General features: G+C 35.1%; 1 protein-coding gene across 1 annotated transcript in view; it reads left to right on the forward strand.

Moving 5' to 3' along the window:
- Positions 1–19,764, forward strand: part of PCDH15 (protocadherin related 15) — a 1,038,229-nt gene that overhangs the window by 656,959 nt on the left and 361,506 nt on the right. Inside the window, exons 11-12 of the mRNA XM_061402659.1 lie at positions 7,843–8,049; positions 19,295–19,429. Of these exons, the coding sequence (XP_061258643.1) occupies positions 7,843–8,049; positions 19,295–19,429 (342 nt within the window). The remainder of the gene's footprint in view (positions 1–7,842; positions 8,050–19,294; positions 19,430–19,764) is intronic.

Below are 19,764 nucleotides of genomic sequence, written 5' to 3' on the forward strand. Positions count from 1 at the left end.
AAACTAGCATTCACTGTCTGTAAGTCACATGGCATTTGCTAGTTTTTCAGTTTGCTAAATCCTTTCTGAGTGCGCAGTAGGGGCCTGACATTTTGCTTGGTGTTGAGGAGACAGAAATGTCTGAAAGCACTGCCTCAAGGAAGTCACAAGTATGAAAATGATGCTTTTAGACGTATTTCCCTTCTGACTTCTACATCCGTATGTCTAATTACTGGCTGGCCAAATGCCCTGAGTGTTTTGTAGTTGAATCAAATTAAGAATGTAGTAAACTGTCTAACCTTTTGAAACCTCATCTTCTCTCTTTCGATTAATAATATGACAATCAACCTGTCACCCAAGCTAGGAGTTCCCAGTACTTCTGAAACACCAGATCCTATATGGACCTATCCAGTCACTTTTCAAATCCTATCCAGAATTTCTCTTAAATGTCTCCCCAACTTTCCCTGCCCGCTGCAGTTCTCTACATTTCATCCTCATGGCCCATAGTCTCACACACGTGATCGCTAAGGTTTTAGTCTCTTCTTCATGCATCCCGCCTATCTCCCCATATTGCCAATAGGTATTGCTAAAGTAAAAATTAGACCAGGCTGCTCCATGTTGCCTTCAAGCCAATCAAAATGTTGCCTACTACATGAATTTCCAACAGAAAAACTGCGTTGATTTTAAAGATCAGGTATTAGAGGCAGAAGGGAAGTCACAGATCATTAGTCATCACTTCGCAAAATAAAAAGGATGACATCTCCCATGAACATGAGAGACCTATCAACATTCATTAAATCTGTTATAGAGATTGTGAAGTATAAGTTGCTATCTTTCTGCTATGGTGTATGTATTGTCAGTTTATCAAAAGAGAGAGAGAAATTAAGAGGAGAGAATAAAACCTTCGATGCTCTCTTTGGGAAAGATTGAATAAGGATATTCAATGAGCCAGGATTATGATAAGGAAAAAAAAAAAAAACAGAGCTGATGTTGTCTAGCCATAGGAACAAAGACAAATTCTATGAATAACATACTTTCACAATTCTGAAAATATTCTAGCTATATATGCCACTCCCTATTCTTACAGATTTATGTTGAATGAATAAAATACACACATATCCTACATCTTAGTTTAGCAGTTAAGTGAAAAGTAAACTTGCTTTCTCTGCCCAATAGCAAAATCTATAAGGTAAGGAAGTTTAAGGACATTAAGAGTGAAAGTCCTAGATACATTTTAGGAAACTTATCCCACAGAAATTTCAGGTATTAGTTCTTATCAGTAGTAAAATAACCACCCTTCCATGGATGTCTCTAGGAATAATACACTTTCAGAAATCCACTGACATATTTAATACATTTGCCAGATATTGATCTTTACATTTTATGTTCTACTTTTTTCAATCTAGTAGATTATCACATAACACATTATTTTTGTTTCCTAATAAAGAACACTGTATCCTTTTATTTACTACTGATTGTTCATATTTCTAAAAATTCTAAGTACTAAGCTAAATCAATTAACTATTGTATCAGTTATGAAAATCAATACAAGGAAAGAATATACGACGCCCTCTTTCTCATGTTGTTATTCATCCAGCTGGGTTAGTTAGAACAGAAACAGAATATTGCATTTGAAGATAGTGGCTGTCCAAATGTGCAATCTGACAAAAGACACACAGAGGTTAGATTTTATTTGGCCTTTTTCCTTCTTCAGAAGGTGACCTGCAACTGTTTGGAAAAAGAAAAGCAATTTATCCATTCTCGTCACAGTCCCTTGAATTTGGCAAGGCCCTCTTGTCTGCAAAGGTCACTGAGTACAACAGCAAGACTAAATATTGTAAAAATGTTCACATGAAAGCCTCTCTCTGAGAAGTCCTTGCCATATCTCCCCACGACACAGCCCTTCACACACAGAGACTACCTTAACCCTCCTACATGGTAGTCCACAAGTAACCTTTCTTCATAGTTTTTGGTTGCTGTATAGAAAATGAAACTAAAAAGTTATATCTAAAAACTTGAAAACTAAACAATTTTTCTCACTAGTTTTTTTTTTTTTTTTGTCTTTGTTTTTTCCCCTAAAGAATGGACTAGTACATAGAAGAAACTCTCACACATTATTTTCTAGATTCTGATAAAGAACCCACATAGATATAGATTTTTTGATATTGATGATTTTTTAAAATTCAGATATTCCAGATGGTCTATTCCAGTCAAGCACTTCACAGAAACACCTTAGGAGAGGTATCTCCTAGTGGAGAGAATAGTCTGTGGGAGTAAAATCAGAATCCAGCCTAGACTTTCACTGAACAGGAAGTGGAATGCAGGGCAAAATAAGGGGAAGACAGCGTGAGTTAGAAGCACTCCAGAAAAACATTACTACACAATGATGATCATATTTTGTCAATGCCTGGCCTTGGTATTTATGGCCAAGATGATTCTCATGTTCAACTATCAGCCAAATAGTCTGATATATTTGTGCTTAGTGGGAGTTTTCTGAATCTGTGATCTTCCCAAGAGCAACTGGGTTTTCTTCTTTAAATCATTCAAAACTGCTTTAGTCATTCCAGTGTCAGTTTATATCTCAAAATCTAAACAAAGAAAAAGATTTTTTATTACTGAAAATTATACAGAAGCTCCAAGAATTCATGTTTTCATTGTGATAAATTATAAACACAGTGGGCAAATTCTCACATGAAATGAAGATAAAATATATTTCACTTTAAAATTATTTTCTAAAGATGGAAAATATGTGAATATGATTTTCTTGTCATATTATAAACCCCTCTGGGACTGTGTTATTCACAGTCTTCCTGGTAAAGATATCTTTTCTTTTTTGTCAAATAGGAAATGTATTTATTTCCAAACAGGAATGCACTCCTTTACTATATTTGTGACATTACAAACAAATCAGTCACATAATATACAGAACAACACGTTGTATTTTATCTGATAAAATATTTCATGGTTTTTTAAGTACTCAAATATTTTTAATAATTGTTATAAACAGGATTTTTTTATGTACTACACTATTCTATATTTTAATTCTGTAATTTTTAGAGTATTGAACTCTAAATAAAAGTAATTTCTTAGGTTTTAAAGCAATATAATTGTATAAGAAAGGCCAAGAAGTAACAGTATACACTTATTTGTAACTACTAATTAGTTGGCAATATTAATATAATCTTTGATCTGAGGGCTTCTCAGGTGGTGCTAGTGGTATAGAGTCCACCTGCCAATGAGGAGACGTAAGAGATATGGGTTCAACTCCTGGGTCAGGAAGATCCCCTGGAGGAGGTCATGGCAACCTACTCCAGTATTCTTACCTGGAAAACCCTACAAACAGAGGAGCCTGGCACACTACAGTCCATAGGGTTTCAGAGTCAGTCACAACCCAAGCAACTTAGCTCGCATGCATACTAGAGATCGTGGAATCTTACCTTGCTTGCCACCAACCAGCAGGAAAATAGCTATTCTGCATTCTCAGTCCTCTGGTTCAGGCAGCTACGAGGCTATCAATGTTTGCTTGTTTTGATAATGAAAATTAGGTAGTTTGTGTCTCTTAATGGTTTGCTCTTCAAAGTAACTAAATAATGTATTTTGTATACTTCTGTTTTGGCTTTAGTTTTACTTTGGTTTCATTACTGAAAATGGGACTCATGCCCAGAAATTTGCCAAGTAAAACCTAGCTTTTAAATATAATGTTTAACTTGTAATGATAGGCTTTGTAGATATAAATAAGGTTATCTTATGGGATTAGGTGATTTTATAAATAATACCGTGACCTGCTTTTTCATGCTTCTCATCTCATTCACTTAGCAACTACAGAGGAGCAGACTATGTCAGACTTTTGAGAATTCCTATTTTTATTACATAGAAGAAGAGATGATTGGATGAAAGATTTCATGCATGAGCCCTTTAAACAGAAAAGCATAATAATATTAAATTAAGTGACATAATTTAACTGTAATTCTCTCTGGAGTATCTATTAATTTTCTCTCCTTCCATTAATCTTACATTTGGATATTCATTTACATTCTCTAAATTAAGATAATCATGTGGTGAATGTTCCTACATCACTTCAGTTCAATTCAGTTCAGTCACTCAGTCGTGTCCGACTCTTTGCAACCCCATGAATTGAGCACACCAGGCCTCCCTGTCCATCACCAACTCCCGGAGTTCACTCAAACTCATGTCCATCAAGTCGGTGAGCCATCTCATCCTCTGTCGTCCCCTTCTCCTCCTGCCCCCAATCCCTCCCAGCGTCAGAGTCTTTTCCAATGAGACAACTCTTCGCATGAGGTGGCCAAAGTACTGGAGTTTCAGCTTTAGCATCATTCCTTCCAAAGAACACCCAGGACTGATCTTCTTTAGAATAGACTGGTTGGATCTTCTTGCAGTCCAAGGGACTCTCAAGAGTCTTCTCCAACACCACAGTTCAAAAGCATCAATTCTTTGGCACTCAGCTTTCTTCACAGTCCAACTCTCACATCCATACATGACCACTGGAAAAACCATAGCCTTGACTAGATGGACCTTTGTTGGCAAAGTAATGTCTCTGCTTCTGAATATGCTATCTAGGTTGGTCATAACTTTCCTTCCAAAGAGTAAGTATCTTTTATAGCGTCTCATAAATGAGGAGACCTGAGTCTGGGCCCTACTCTGTATAGGACTTAGATGTGGTGTGGCCTTTAACATAAAACTAACCTTTTTGTTTTTTCATCAACATGAAAGTATATATTTTCACATTTAGAGGGCCAAAATAACATAGAGATTAAGAATGTGGACTTTGGAGACAGAAACCCTAGTTGGCACATCTGAAATACCCCAAAGAGGGCAAAATATATAGTAGCAATCCAAAAATAGTAGTCATATTAACAGCAAACTAAACTTAGAGAAATAACAGAAAGTGCCTTTACACATTATTTTTAAAGATATGGGGAAATCAATTGTCCCCATAGATCTAATTTAGTTTTTTTCCTCTTTTTGTTGGATCATTTTGTTTCCATTATGCAAATAATACATGTTTTCCTGCCTTCACAGCTGGCAGTAAAAATTAGCAGCATATGAGTTGAATGTAAAATAAAATCTTTCATTATTATATAGTTTGCTTTTTGTTTTCCCCTCACCATCCATAAATTGTGTATGTGTATTAGAGAAAGGGGGCAAATTATAAATTTGTTGCTTTTCATAGCATTACTAGTGTGTCCAGGATATAACATAATGACTTTCAGAACAATTAGAAACAAAATAAAGGAGAGAGAAAACCTCTTGTTCAAAATGGCTTGTGTGTATGAACTGTTCTGCTTCAATCAGATAAAGGTCATTGGGTTGGAACCCCATATGGATCAATTAGTCTCCTACAGTGAAAGGTGATATTTTCTAGCCAGGGACTGTACCTTTTACCCTGGTCAGCTGTGTCCAGAAAGCCTGCTCTGAGTCACAGGGGGAATTTCTAGAACATCCAAGTCTCAGCACAAATTAATCACAACAGCTGGATACAGAAAGAACTTATCTAGGCTGGTGGTGTCAGGAACACATATGGTTCTGAGAGAAGAATACAATGTTATATAAAAGGTTACACATTATTTCCAGTACTATTGTCTTTAATGCAGAGCAGGGGCTCATAAACACTTTATGCCCAGAAGCATTCTGGCAATTTGCTCTCAGATGAAAATTTAAATCCAGAAAATAAATTGCATAACATTATAAAGGAAATCTAATATATTGAAATAGTTATGAAAATGGTAAAAAACAAAGTATTTTTTCTTCTAAATCTATTCTTTATATAAGATTAACAATGGGTTTATTAATTATCATAATTTCATTGTTATAATTAGCATAAATGTATTTAAATATCTAATATTAATAATAATGTGAAATGATTTTTCCTGGTGCAAACTCACTGATAGTACCAAACATCTCTGTGATCTGTCACCTGCCCTCCAATGAATAAAACTGGTAAATTACAAGAGGAAAAAGAGAAAATTATCTTCTAGAGGCTCAACGGTGAAGATAAGGGAGATGGTGAGGACAGGGAAGCCTGGCATGTGGAAGTCCATGGAGTTGCAAAGAGGACATGACTGAGCGACTGAACAAAGACAAAAAGAGGCCTGATATAAAACAGAGATATGTATCAAACTGCTTATAAACTTTCATGGCCAAATGCCACTGTATTACAGAGGAAAGCACTATAGGATTTAAAAGAAAAGATTTAACTTTAACTCTTAGATGGTTTCAAAATACAACTACTGCAAAAATGGGGGAAACATATCAATAAAAATTATAACAGAATTTGAATCTATTTTGAAATATATATCTAACACATCTCTTGGTATATGTATGCCACTAAATTATGTCAGTGATTACTTCTAAAGTTTGGAGAAGATTTTATAGAAGTCAGTTGTGATAAAATCTTCCCTTATAAAATATCTGGATAGACATATAGTAAGATGGTTAAAAGCAAACCAAAAAAAAATAGGATGTTGAGAGCTGATGTTAAAGGTTGGTGTTCACCCATTTATAACATGTGTGGCGATTACATAGTAAAATTTATTGGAAACAAATTGTCATCAATTTCTTAATAGCTGAAAAAGTAAAAAAAAAAAAAAAAAGTTCCGAATGCAGGAACATTTATTTTACCTGAATAATATATTTATGGTTGCTGCTGCTTCTGCTAAGTCACTTCAGTCGTGTCCAACTCTGTGCGACCCCATAGGCGGAGCCCAGCACCACCAGGCTCCCCCGTCCCTGGGATTCTCCAGGCAAGAACACTGGAGTGGGTTGCCATTTCCTTCTCCAATGCATGAAAGTGAAAAGTGAAAGTGAAGTTGCTCAGTCGTGTCTGACTCTTCACGACTCCATGGACTGCAGCCCACCAGGCTCCTCCGTCCATGGGATTTTCCAGGCAAGAGTACTGGAGTGGGGTGCCATTGCCTTCTCCATATTTATGGTTAACTAATATTTAAATTTCTATTGCTACTAAAAATAAATATTTTATTTAAATTGTCTCTATCCTTCATAAGGGTTTTTTGAAGACTTTCCATGGGCAACAAATGTAGACTTAATCTGTTAAATTTATGTAGAATTTTGAATTATTTGAGGATTTAATTATTAGTGAGGGATAAGACATGAAAAAGACAAAAATAAAAACAACAGGTTTTCTGAGTTATGAATCTTTTTCTCTGTCTTTTACTTAAATATTTTATCAGCAATTCAGTCAAATGTGTTCACTTTGTGGTTTTCTAACTATTTCAGTTCAATTCAGTTCTCTTTGCGACCCCATGAATCGCAGCACGCCAGGCCTCCCTGTCCATCACCAACTCCTGGAGTTCACTGAGACTCAGGTTCATCGAGTCAGTGATGCCATCCAGCCATCTCATCCTCTGTCGTCCCCTTCTCCTCCTGCCCCCAATCCCTCCCAGAATCAGAGTATTTTCCAATGAGTCAACTCTTTGCATGAGGTGGCCAAAGTATTGGAGTTTCAGCTTCAACATCAGTCCTTCCAAAGAACACCCAGGACTCATCTCCTTTAGGATGGACTGGTTGGATCTTCTAACTATTTAAGCACTATTATTTCCCCTAGTAATGCGCAATGACAGATAATGAAAGTTCATTGCAGTAATTTATTTTTTATTTTTTTGAAATATACACTGGATTGGGGGACAGGAAGGCAAAAACTGATGAAGCCTCTCTGGACTTCCATTTCCTCACGTTCTCCAATGGTTCTTTAACTTTAAAGTGGTTTTTTCTGTAATGATACCAGTTGAAAAGATAATCCTTATATATAGTATGAAAAATGGCACTCTAAAAGGATTCCATAACATACAATGTTTTAATCTTTTTTTTTTTTTTACTTTGTTTTAGGCTGAACAGGACAATGGTCATCCTCTTCCCGCTTTTGCCAGTCTACATATTGAGATACTGGATGAAAACAATCAGAGCCCATATTTCACAATGCCTAGTTATCAAGGCTATATTCTGGAATCTGCTCCAGTGGGAGCAACTATTTCTGACAGTCTGAATTTGACCACCCCTCTAAGAATTGTAGCTCTGGACAAGGATATAGAAGATGTAAGTTAAATATGATTTTTGCTCTTATTTTGTTAACACGTCTCTTGGTATATGTATGCCAGTAGGAGGTAGAATAAAGATATAATTGGATGAGTTATAGAATAGAGAAAAAAGTCAGCATAAATGAAAATCTTAGTGTTGTAATTCAATTCCCTATCAAGGTTATGATAAAAGAAAATACTGTTTGACTCAGAAACTGTTCTTTTTCAGTTTACAGATATTCAGTAGAAAGAAGGAAATTAGTGTTTCACTTGCAGTTTGCCAAAGTACCAGAACAATCTTTCCAATTAACATGTGTTGAAAACTACATTATTACTGCAAGGAAAAAATAATGGCATTATACAATAAGAATAAAAAGTCATGGAAGCAGCTCTAGGATGCAATTTGGAAGACTTTTCTGAGATTTATATTACTAAAGAAAACGCATTTTGGGGCAGCTGACCCCCTCACACTTCTGCCAGTGACTGTTGTGATGCTAACACTCTTCCATTCCATGCATCATTGTCCTCTGTTTTTCTGGTACTGACACTTGATAAAGCAGTGGGAAATTGTCCAAACTGAACAGATCAGAGTATTTTAACCTCCTTAGCTACAGTGACTGCTACAAAGAATGGACAGAAAATCTTTACCAGTCCAATCTGAGTCCAACCAGGGGTTGAAAGGAAAAAAAAAAAAAGGGAATTGGAAGACTGTGGCATCATGTATTAAAGTGGAAATGAATCTGAACTCTCTGTAGCCCGGTTTGCTGACATCATGGAGAAAGCTCATTGTCAATGGGAGAGAACGAAGTCTGACAGAGACACACAGAGAGGAGTCCTTCCTGAGTCCCCATTTTTTAGGTTACAACATCCCCAGATTTATATTAATACTTAAAGATTTTCCTTTTATCCTCTAACCTACCCCATTATTACCCAACATATCTTTTTTTTTTTTTTTAACATACGTTTCTGTCACTTGCAACTTAAAAAATTCCAACTTAGCAAATTCTCCCATCAATACCATCTAATAAAACTTTGTGATGGTGGAAATATTCTGGAGCTATGCTGCCCACCACAGTAGCCACTAACCCTGTGTTGCTATGGAGCTCTGGAAATGTAACTAGACTGAAATGTAATTTTAGCATTTTGTTTAATTTGAATTATTTTAAATGTGAATGGCCACATGTTGTTAATTGGACAGCATAGGTCTAGAATGTCCCTAAAATCTCATAACATGGAGCTTTGTCAACAGTTTAGTAAATTACAAGAGCACTTCCAGATTTCTTTTCTCTTTCTGGAAAAAAAACTGTAACCTTTAGCAAAGTCTGTGACATCTCTTGCGTGCATTCCATTTCTCAGTAAATGTTTTATTTTACGCTTTGTATCTTTCTCTGCTTTCTTTATTCTCATCCTAGCTTTCTTGTCCTTCTCAATCTCCCTCACTTTTTGTTTTAACAATAGCTGACTCACACTGAGTTCTTAACACCTGCCAGTGGTTGTCGTTCAGCGCTAAGTCATGTACAACTCTTTGCCAACCCCATGAACTGCAGCACACCAGGGCTCCCTATCTTTTACCATCTGGAGTTTGCCCAAGTTCATGTCCATTGAACCAGTGATGTCATCCAATCATCTCCTCCTCTGTCTCCCTCTTCTCCTTCTGCCTTTGATCGTTCCCAGCATCAGGATCTTTTCCAGTGTCAGCTGTTCTCATCAGGTGGCCAAAGTATTGGAGCTTCAGCATCAGCCCTTTCAGTGAATATTCAGGGTTGACTTCCTTTAGGATTGACTGATGTGATCTTCTTGCAGTCCAAGGGACTCTTGACTCTTTTCCAATATCACAGTTCAAAAGCATCAATTCTTCTGTGCTCTGCCTTTTTTATGGTTCAGCTCTCACATCTGTACATGACTACTAGAAAGACCATAGCTTTAACTATACGGACATCTGTCAGCAAAGTGATGTCTTTGTTTTTTAATAGATAGTCTAGGTTTGTCATAGCTTTCCTTCCAAGAACAACTGTCTTCTAATTTCATGCCTGCCATCACCATCTGCAGTGATTTTAGAGCCGAAGAAGAGAAAATCTGTCACTTCTTACACCTTTCCCCCTTCTATTTGCCATGAAGTGATGTGACTGGATGCCATGACCTTAGTTTTTTAAATACTGAATTTTAAGCCAGATTTTTCACTCTTTTCTTTCACCCTCATGAAAAGGCTCTTTAGTTCCTCTGCCTCGTGAAAGGGCAATACCTGCCAGAAAATATAATAAATGCTTTATTTTGCATTAATTCCCTTAAATCTCACAGCAAACATAATAGTGAATTTTACATATTGCAGAAGGGGAAATTAAAACAACTTTAAATACTGCCTTTACTCTGATCACAGAGTTAGTAAATGGAGGAGTTAGACCTTGAGCCAAGGTCTTTGGGAAAGAAAGTTATTGATTAAAATCAATAGCCTTTTCAGTTTTATACATTCTGACTGTAGGCTGACTATGTTAACAGCTGTCAATGCTTTCAACTCTTCCTGTTAAAGTGCTTATATATACACAGTTTCACATCCCAGTTCAGAGAGGGTTTAGGGATCTCCTAAGGTTTAATGTGTTTCATGAGTCTCATGTCATTTAGTGACATGAGAAAATTCACTAGAAAATTCACAGAGCCAATTTAAGAAGTGTTATCCAGGCTAAGCTAATATATATATTAGGCTTGGTGATGTCCCACAGCTTTTGGTGTGGATTTATTTTTTTCTTGTTTTCTTTTTATTTTGAATGCATAATCATTTTAAGCAGTGACTAGTCAGTTTAGAAACATAATAGCTTAAGTCGCACTTTCATGAACACAAGAACACAGGTTAAATCCTGAAAAAATTGTAGCTTTAGTTTTTCCCTAAATAGCAAAATTTATGTACTTGTAGTTTCTTGATGCATTTATATTATTTAGTGGTTGGGTACTAAGCCCTGTGCTTGCTTGCACACATTCTTTCCTGGATTGTCATTCACTTTAAAATTGCAAATGTTAAAATTGAGTTAAAGGGGCTTTGAAAAGGACAGTGGGACTTCAAGTTATTACTGAGTTAGGGTAGAGAGAGCTCCTGGGTCTGAAACCTTTGGAAAACAGTACTTGGAATTCTGATCTGGAGACTTACAATTCAGTTAGCCTGCTAAATACTCTCGGACATTTCCAAGGGGTGGGACAGCACATTGTAGTTCTTTCGAGTCTGTGCTTTGGAGCTGGATAAACTTAGACTTGACTCGTAGTTCCTCCATGTGATAGCTGTATAGCCTTATATTCACTAGTTGCTGCCTTTTGTTCAAACACCAATGACCCAAAAAGATAGCAATCACTACTGCCTTGGCCAGCTCCTTCACTTGGAGCTGGCGATGATGGAGAGGGAGAGAAAATTTCCCTGAGATGAAGCCATGTACATGAAGAGAAACATAACTAATATGTTTCATAGAAATGTCAAATACTTAAACAATGTCTATCTGGCCATATTTATTATTTAAGTCCATCCTCTTAAGTCCACAGAATATTAAACATAGTTTAATCCCACTTCCTATACTATGTGAAATGTTCTGTTAAAGTCCCTTCTTCAGGAATTGATTTTACACTTCACTGTGCCACTCTAGCCTGAAACGTAGGAGCTGTCTTTGGTTTTTATTTACTTGAGACAAAATACTAAATGAATGCAAACAATTCTTTTCATCTAAAATAGTAGATGAAAAGATTTTACTTTTAGAGTGAATTCATTTACTTTTTAGCAGCAAATATATCACCTTATGAGCTTCCCTGGTAGTTCAGCTGGTAAAGAATCCGCCTGCAATGCAGGAGACCCTGGTTCGATTCCTGGGTGGGGAAGATCTGCTGGAAAAGGGATAGGCTACCCACTTCAGTATTCCTGGGCTTCCTAGGTGGTTCAGATGGTAAAGAATCTGCCTGCAATGCAGGAGACCTGGGTTCAATCCCTAGGTTGGGAAGATCCTCTGGAGAAGGGAACAATTACCCTTTCAATTACAATTGTAATTGTAATTACAATTCTGGCCTGGAGAATTCCATGCAGAGTCAGACACGACTGAGCAACTTTCAATTTCACTTTGAGACAATTAAGAAATATTTAAAATCTTCCGGTTTCGTCTTCTGAATATTTCCTGACTCTCTTTTCTCTCCACTCTTACAACCTATTTGTCTTTTATTAAAATTGCCTCCTCATCTTCTATTTTTTTTTATTCTTACTCAAATCCATCTTTCACTCAGCTACTACAGGTATTTATTCAAAGTTCAAATCTGACTACATTAGACCTCTGTGTAGTATGCTTTCATGACTTTGCTGCATTAAATTCTTTGCAGAAGAAATTTCAAGCTCATGTACATGGCTTTCTGTTACTTGATAATCTGAACATTTTCTAAAACGTCCTGCTTCCATCTATTTACATTTAGCAAGTATTTATAGTTTCTTTCATTTATTTATTTTTAAAATTTTCATTTATTTGTAGCTGCACTGGGTCTTACTTGTTGCCCCTGGGCTTTCTCTAGTTGCAGCCAGCAAGGGCTAGTCTTTAGTTGTGAACTTCTCATTAAGGTGGGTTATCTTGTTGTGCGGCACAGGCTCTTAGGCATGTGGGCTTCAGTACTTGCAGCACGCAGGCTCAGAAATTTAGGCTGAAGGGCGGGATCTGTAATGGTGGCACGCTGGTTTAGTTACCTCCTCACATGTGGGATCTTACTGCACTAAGGATCAAACCTGTGTCCTCTGCATTAGCAGGCGGATTCTTAACCACTGGACCACCGGGGAAGTACTGCTTATAGTTTCTTGAGTTACACCAAACTGCTGTGTATCTCATTACCTTTTGTTTCTTACTTTTTCTTTTTTGAAATCTTTCATCTTCCACTACACAACTTAGTTTGGATAACTTATGCTCGGTGTTTGGAATTTAGCTCAGACATCGTCTCATTTGGGCCTTCCCAGGTAGCACTAGTGGTAAAGACCCTGCCGGCCAGTGCAGGAAACTTAAGAGATGTGGGTTTGATCCCTAGGTTGAGAAGATCCCCTGGAGGAGGGCATTGCAACCCACTCCAGTATCCTTGCCTGGAGAATCCCATGGACAGATAAAAGCCTGGTGGGCTATAGTCCATAATGTCCCCAGAGTCAGACATGACTGAAGCAACTTAGCATGCACACATCCTCTCACTTAAGAATCTTTTCTAGATTATGATTCTTTGTTGAGTTGCATGTCTCTTTTTGGTGAATTTCTCTGAAGTTCTATTTACATCGTTGTATGTATCTTTTTCCATCATTAAATTTAAATCCCTTGAGGATAGATCCTAAATCTTAATAACTTTTGTATCCTAAAGATCTTACACTGTTCCCAGAACTTAGTATGTTCTAGTAATTGTTTAATGAACTAGTAAGTCCAGGCATGAGTAAAGGAATGATAATATCTTGGTATATGTATCAACAATTGTACTGATGTTGAATTAACTGTTTCAGAGTATGGCCCATTCCATGGTTAGACGACTAATTCCTAGAAAGCTCTTTATCACATTAAGTTGAAGCCAGCATTCTTGTAACTAAGCCATTATTCTTTATACCTTCCATTTGTCAGTACACAATATAAATTAAAGATTAGTCATTGATATGTCTGAAGATGAATTTACGTGCTTCTGAATCAGAGTTTTCCCTTAAGCCAAGTGTTCTTTGTTTCTCAAAAGTAAAATACGTTTATTGTGAGGCTATTTTAAGATCTATATTAACAAAAGAAAACTTAAAGGCCCTTTTAGTTTGCAGGCAAGAATTTTACTACATGATAAATTCTAGCAGTTTTTGAATGTCAATATTAGTGAATTTAATCAGCATGGGGATAAAGGATTTAAGAATAAAAACAAAGACACATCACCTCATATAGGTATTACCAAACAGAATGGAGATAAAGCATCAGGCATGAAGAGAAGTGATCATTGCAGGAGTTGGTTTTCTTGAGCACAGCTATGCCACAGGGCAGACGCCAAGAAGGAGACAGACTTAGATCTGTTTGTCCAAAAATTGCGTTGTTTTATCTGTTCAATTCAGTAGAAAATAAGACAAAATTTTAGGAACTAGTAGCAGAGATTGGTGATTTGTAGTGTTATTAGCATGTAGATGTTGAGTCAGAAGGAATCTTGCTGCTGCTGCTAAGTCACTTCAGTCATTGCTGACTCTGTGCGATCCCATAGACAGCAGCCCACCAGGCTCCCCCCTCCCTGGGATTCTCCAGGCAAGAACACTGGAGTGGGTTGCCATTTCCTTCTCCGATGCATGAAAGTGAAAAGTGAAGTCGCTTAGTTGTTTCCAACTCAGCGACCCCATGGACTGCAGCCCACCAGTCTCCATCCAAGGGATTTTCCAGGCAAGAGTACTGGAGTGGGGTGCCATTGACTTCTCTGAAGGAATCTCAAGTCACATGAAAAGTGTAAAAAACGCAGACAACAATATTTGTGCTAACGTTCCTTCTTATAGATATATAGATATCAACATACACATATATGTGTAAAATATATGTATGTATGTAATATACATATGAATTACATTTATGATTTTTTTTAACTATTCTTACCTTATAGTTTTATAATAGTCCAGAATACACATACAGCAAGTATTGCAAAAGAGGCATGTCTGGAACCACCAGGTTTTCTTTGGCAGAACCACTAAAATTGCTTATTGAATTCTAGATATTAAAAAAAAATAACAGAATAATAATCAATAGAGGTTATGCTTTAGCTTTCAGAAAAGCAGTGATCCATTTATAATTCCAAATCAATTTTCATCCCTATATAGTGCTACTATTTCAAAATAAAGGTATCCTTGAAATGTAATACATTATACTTTCAATGGTAAAATGTGCATATATACTTTATAAATATTGTTATACTATCATACATATGTTATGATGTGTCAAAATATTAGGGAAAAAAATACACCTTCAAAAAAGCTGTTAGTTTAAATGAACTGGAAAATGGGTTTTGTTTGTTTGTTTGGAGGTTTGTTGGCTTTTTACTAGTTATACTTGTCATATATATATTTGTGGTCATTTACATTTACAGTTTTTCATTTAATGTTTAATTTGCATATAGGTTCTGCCGGGTGGTGTTCCTGTAGGTACAAGTTGTTAATTTTGTGTTTGTTTTTTTGTTAATTGCTGTGATTCACTTCCTTGTCCTTTTTTGTTCTACTAAAAAATAAAAAACTAGACAATTACTTATCATTTATTAAAAATTATTAACATATATATGCAATCTAAACTTATTTACATATTATTGGTAATAGTAGTATGAAATTGTGTAGAATTCAAATTGCATGTAAACTCAAAGATTGTGTAATTATTATTTTTTTAAATTCATGAACCATTAATAATTCATCATATTCTTTCAAAGATCCTAATATGAGGGTTGAACCTTTTAAACAAGGTACTTCTGAAAACTACTGTCAACTAATTCAAGTTGACAGATGAGATTAACTTTTTTGTCATTTTCTTGCTATGCTTTATAATTTATATGTATGCACATAAGTGTGCAGTTATATATATGCATATATATTTATTTATATGCACATATACATCTCTGTGTTGTGTGTGCATATATATGAGGATGCATATTATCTTGTGTGTGCATGAATTTGTTGTATCATATTTTGAGTCTCATTGGAAACCCAAAATTGGTTTTAAATCCAATAGACTGTCACATGTGAACATATTTCTTCTATGTGGTAGGAGTTTTAAATTGTACATTTATGTGTTAGTTTACCTTTGCTTACTTTTGCATTAATTTTATTTGTGCTGTGAATAAATATTAGAGTTTATTTTGCCCTCCCAGAAAATCATACACAAATCAACAAACTAATATATTGTGCTTTTGGTATCTACATAATGTATACTTTAGAGAAAATAATATTACTGTTTATTGGGAAAAAGTTGTTGTAATAATCAGCCCTCTGTGTATATTTTGATCTAGAACATTGAAATTTACTTTAAATAAATTAATCGAGACAAGGACTACATAAAATACACTGTCCCTATCAGAGTATTCTCTTCCATTTACAGTTATTGTACACCATACCTGAAACTAGTGTTATCATTACAAACGAATCTAAGGTGTTAAACTTTGAGTGACAACTGGATGATTGTCCAGCTAAATGCTCATTCACCCATAGCATCTATGCATGCTTCACACATGTACAGATTTTAAAAGGTTACTATTTTGAACACTAATTAGCTTCAAAAGTTATATTTTAACCAAAAATTCACTGTGCAAGGCAGATTGGAATAAGCTGTAACATGCCATGTACAATGTTAACATTATGCATTATGTTATATGTATATTTTTACATAAAATAGTCTGCAGTTCTGGGAAATGTTATTTTGGTATTCTAGCTAGTTATTATAAAAGCACTTGAAATAGAGACAATTAAATTATCAACAATTCTTTAGTATTTCTTGTTATTAAGTATGAGAGCCTGTTTATGAAGTCCTGGTGTGTATATCACCTTCAAATGGGAAGCACTTGATGGTGAAAATCTTGTTGCTTTCATAAATACACAAAATAGTGTGGTTTGCGACGCAATCATACCACAGTCACACATGCATGCGCTAGTTTACAACCCAGCACTCATTACAGTATTGCATTATCACAGCACCTGACATGGAAAATGCTTAAAATGTGCTGAGTATGTGAATGAATATATCTAACAGATTTACTAACAGAGGTTACAGTTGAAAGGAAGAAGAGACAGTGAGAGAGGGTTAGTTATAAAGGAAATAGAGAATGACTGATGGATTTGAATGAAGAAAAAGAAGTAAACATTTGGTGAGCAAATCATGTAGCAAAACTTGCCCTACTTAGATTACTTATAGTGTAAATATATGAGTTAAAGAAGCTATACTTGTAGGCATCATTGTTGGTACAGTCAGAGAACAGAAAAAACTATATGAATTTAAACGTCTAGTGATTTTACCTTGATAGGTAAACACTAAAAAAGAGAAGTTACTTGTATTTATTGAGTTTTCTTTTAACTGAAAATGCATGCTAACTAAAATTTGTGATCATTTAAAAATAATAATTGAATTTATTACAATTGGCTCTAAAATATAATAAGAATCCCCAAAATGTGGTTTAAAGTATGTTTAATGTGCATTTTACAATTTACCTTTTAAAATAATTTAGCCTTTTTGTATGGAAAATCTTTTTCCAGCCCTTCACTTTCAGTCTGTATGTGTCCCCTGTTTTGAGGTGGGTCTCTTGTAGACAACATATGTAGGGGTCTTGTTTTTGTATCCATTCAGCCAGTCTTTGCCTTTTGGTTGGGGCATTCAACCCATTTACGTTTAAGGTAATTACTGATAAGTATGATCCCGTTGCCATTTACTTTATTGTTTTGGGTTCGAGTTTATACACCGTTTTTGTGTTTCCTGTCTAGAGAATATCCTTTAGTATTTGTTGGAGAGCTGGTTTGGTGGTGCAGAATTCTCTCAGCTTTTGCTTGTCTGAAAAGCTTTTGATTTCTCCTTCATACTTGAATGAGATCCTTGCTAGGTACAATAATCTGGGCTGTAGGTTATTTTCTTTCATCATTTTAAGTATGTCTTGCCATTCCCTCCTGGCTTGAAGAGTTTCTATTGAAAGATCAGTTGTTATCCTTATGGTAATTCCCTTGTGTGTTATTTGTTGTTTTTCCCTTGCTGCCTTTTATTAAATAGCATATTTGATTTAACCAAATACTCCAGCCATGCTTCCTATCCATGTTGAGCTGCTGAGATTATGACATTGAAATAAAAACAGCTGAAGTGTCCACTAGAATATAATGTCAGTGTGAAGCCTCTTTATTTTTTCCAATTCTTAACAACTTTGATTATTTTATAATAAATGGATCAATGGAAAATTATTATCTATAGCATTTTTTAATATTCCAAGATAAATATAGCACACTGACCTCATATCAAAATTGTGGACAAGAAAGCTGCCATGATATGGCTAAGTAATATCTCCTAATGAGATGCTGTAAATACATAACCTGTCAGGTTCAAATGAAACTATCCACTCCAAGGTTATTTGAAATATACACATATTGAAACTTTAGGTAGGTATAAAGTGTCTGTGGGTCAAGTTATGCACACCTTTTAATATAGCAGTGTGCATTTTAACTTTCTCACTTCTACATAGAAATTTTTTTAAATGGCAGTTTCTAATTTTTTTAATCAACAATATGTTTAACAATTCTGCACTGTCTACTCTGCCCTCAGCCTTTGATGATATCTGATAGAAAAGTAACCTGTGATTTTAAATCACCTTTCACACCATAATATTTTTAAAGTTGCCATAATTTATGAAACACCTTACCTCCCTGTATGTTCTTACTTTTTATAGCCTTCCTGAGAGTCCACACTCTCTCAATAATCCCCTTTTGTTCACTGCACTTTCCCTTCTTTTCCACTATGCAGATACCAATCCAAGCCTTCCCATTTTATGTCGCTGTTCTTTCTCTGAATTGCAGATAATACCTTATCTTTCAGAGTGGCAATAAGATTGAGAAGGATTTCTAATGCCTACTTAATTACCTGTGTTTTGAACTTTTGCAATCACTTTCATTTTATGTATATATCATTTTTTACTGAACCTGTTTATCAGAAACGTGCCAATTCAAATATTTGAATTTAATCATCAGAAACATTTTAATCAAAATAAATATTATGTTTCCCCCTGGAGAATATTTACATTAAAATAAGAAAGAACAAGCATAATATTTATAATGAATTATACATAACCAATTTTATTTCTAATTTACATTACACATGAGAACATAATAATAATATGCATGTGTGCAGTTTATTTCTACAAATGAAGTAATTGTAAAATTCTACAGCTAAAATTCTGGGCTTCGGCTTCCTTTTCTTGAATGTATTTATTTCTCAAGTCCAGTGAAGTTCTGGAAAATATTGATATTAAATAATCAGTAAGAACATATTCAATTAGACTGTTTTATGTCTTATTCCTCCTATTATTTTTTGCTTTTATTCACATTGATTATACCAGTACTTATTTAAGTATTTTCCACAAATGAGTAATTATCTTTGGGTAGTTTTTACTCAACTTTGAACAAATTTCTAGTTGAAGCTCTCTTTTCTTTAGAAAATTCTTAATCAGTTATACTCGTAATAAATTTGAAAAATGAATTTCCAGGTAATGAACTAATAACTATATTGTTTATTAACATTTTAAATAATGGCTTCTTTTTTTTGTTTAAGACTAAAGACCCAGAGCTTCACCTTTTTTTGAATGATTACACTTCAGTCTTTACTGTCACACAGACTGGAATCACTCGCTACCTCACCTTACTTCAACCGGTGGACAGGGAAGAACAGCAAACTTACACCTTTTCGGTAAAGAGATTTCATATATATATATATATACACACACATATAAATGTATATGTATGCAAGAGAAAGAGATATTTGTTTAAAACTGAAAAGGTCAATGACTGGAAAAGAAAAATGCAGTATTTTCAATTAATAATAAATAATATGAAAAATAAATTCTTTCCTCAAAAGTATTTCTTTTTTCTCAATTTATATAGTTTTATTACTATTCCTTCCAATGGAAGAAAGATAAATTTTGAGATGAAAAAAAAAAGGGAGTCTCACTCTTCACCATCCACTCACAATTGACTTAAATTTAGGTATTATAAAGTAGAATCAACAAAGTAAAAATTATTTTC

This window comes from Bos javanicus, chromosome 26 (assembly GCF_032452875.1).
Source record: "Bos javanicus breed banteng chromosome 26, ARS-OSU_banteng_1.0, whole genome shotgun sequence".
In the NCBI taxonomy this organism is placed as follows: Eukaryota; Metazoa; Chordata; class Mammalia; order Artiodactyla; family Bovidae; genus Bos; species Bos javanicus.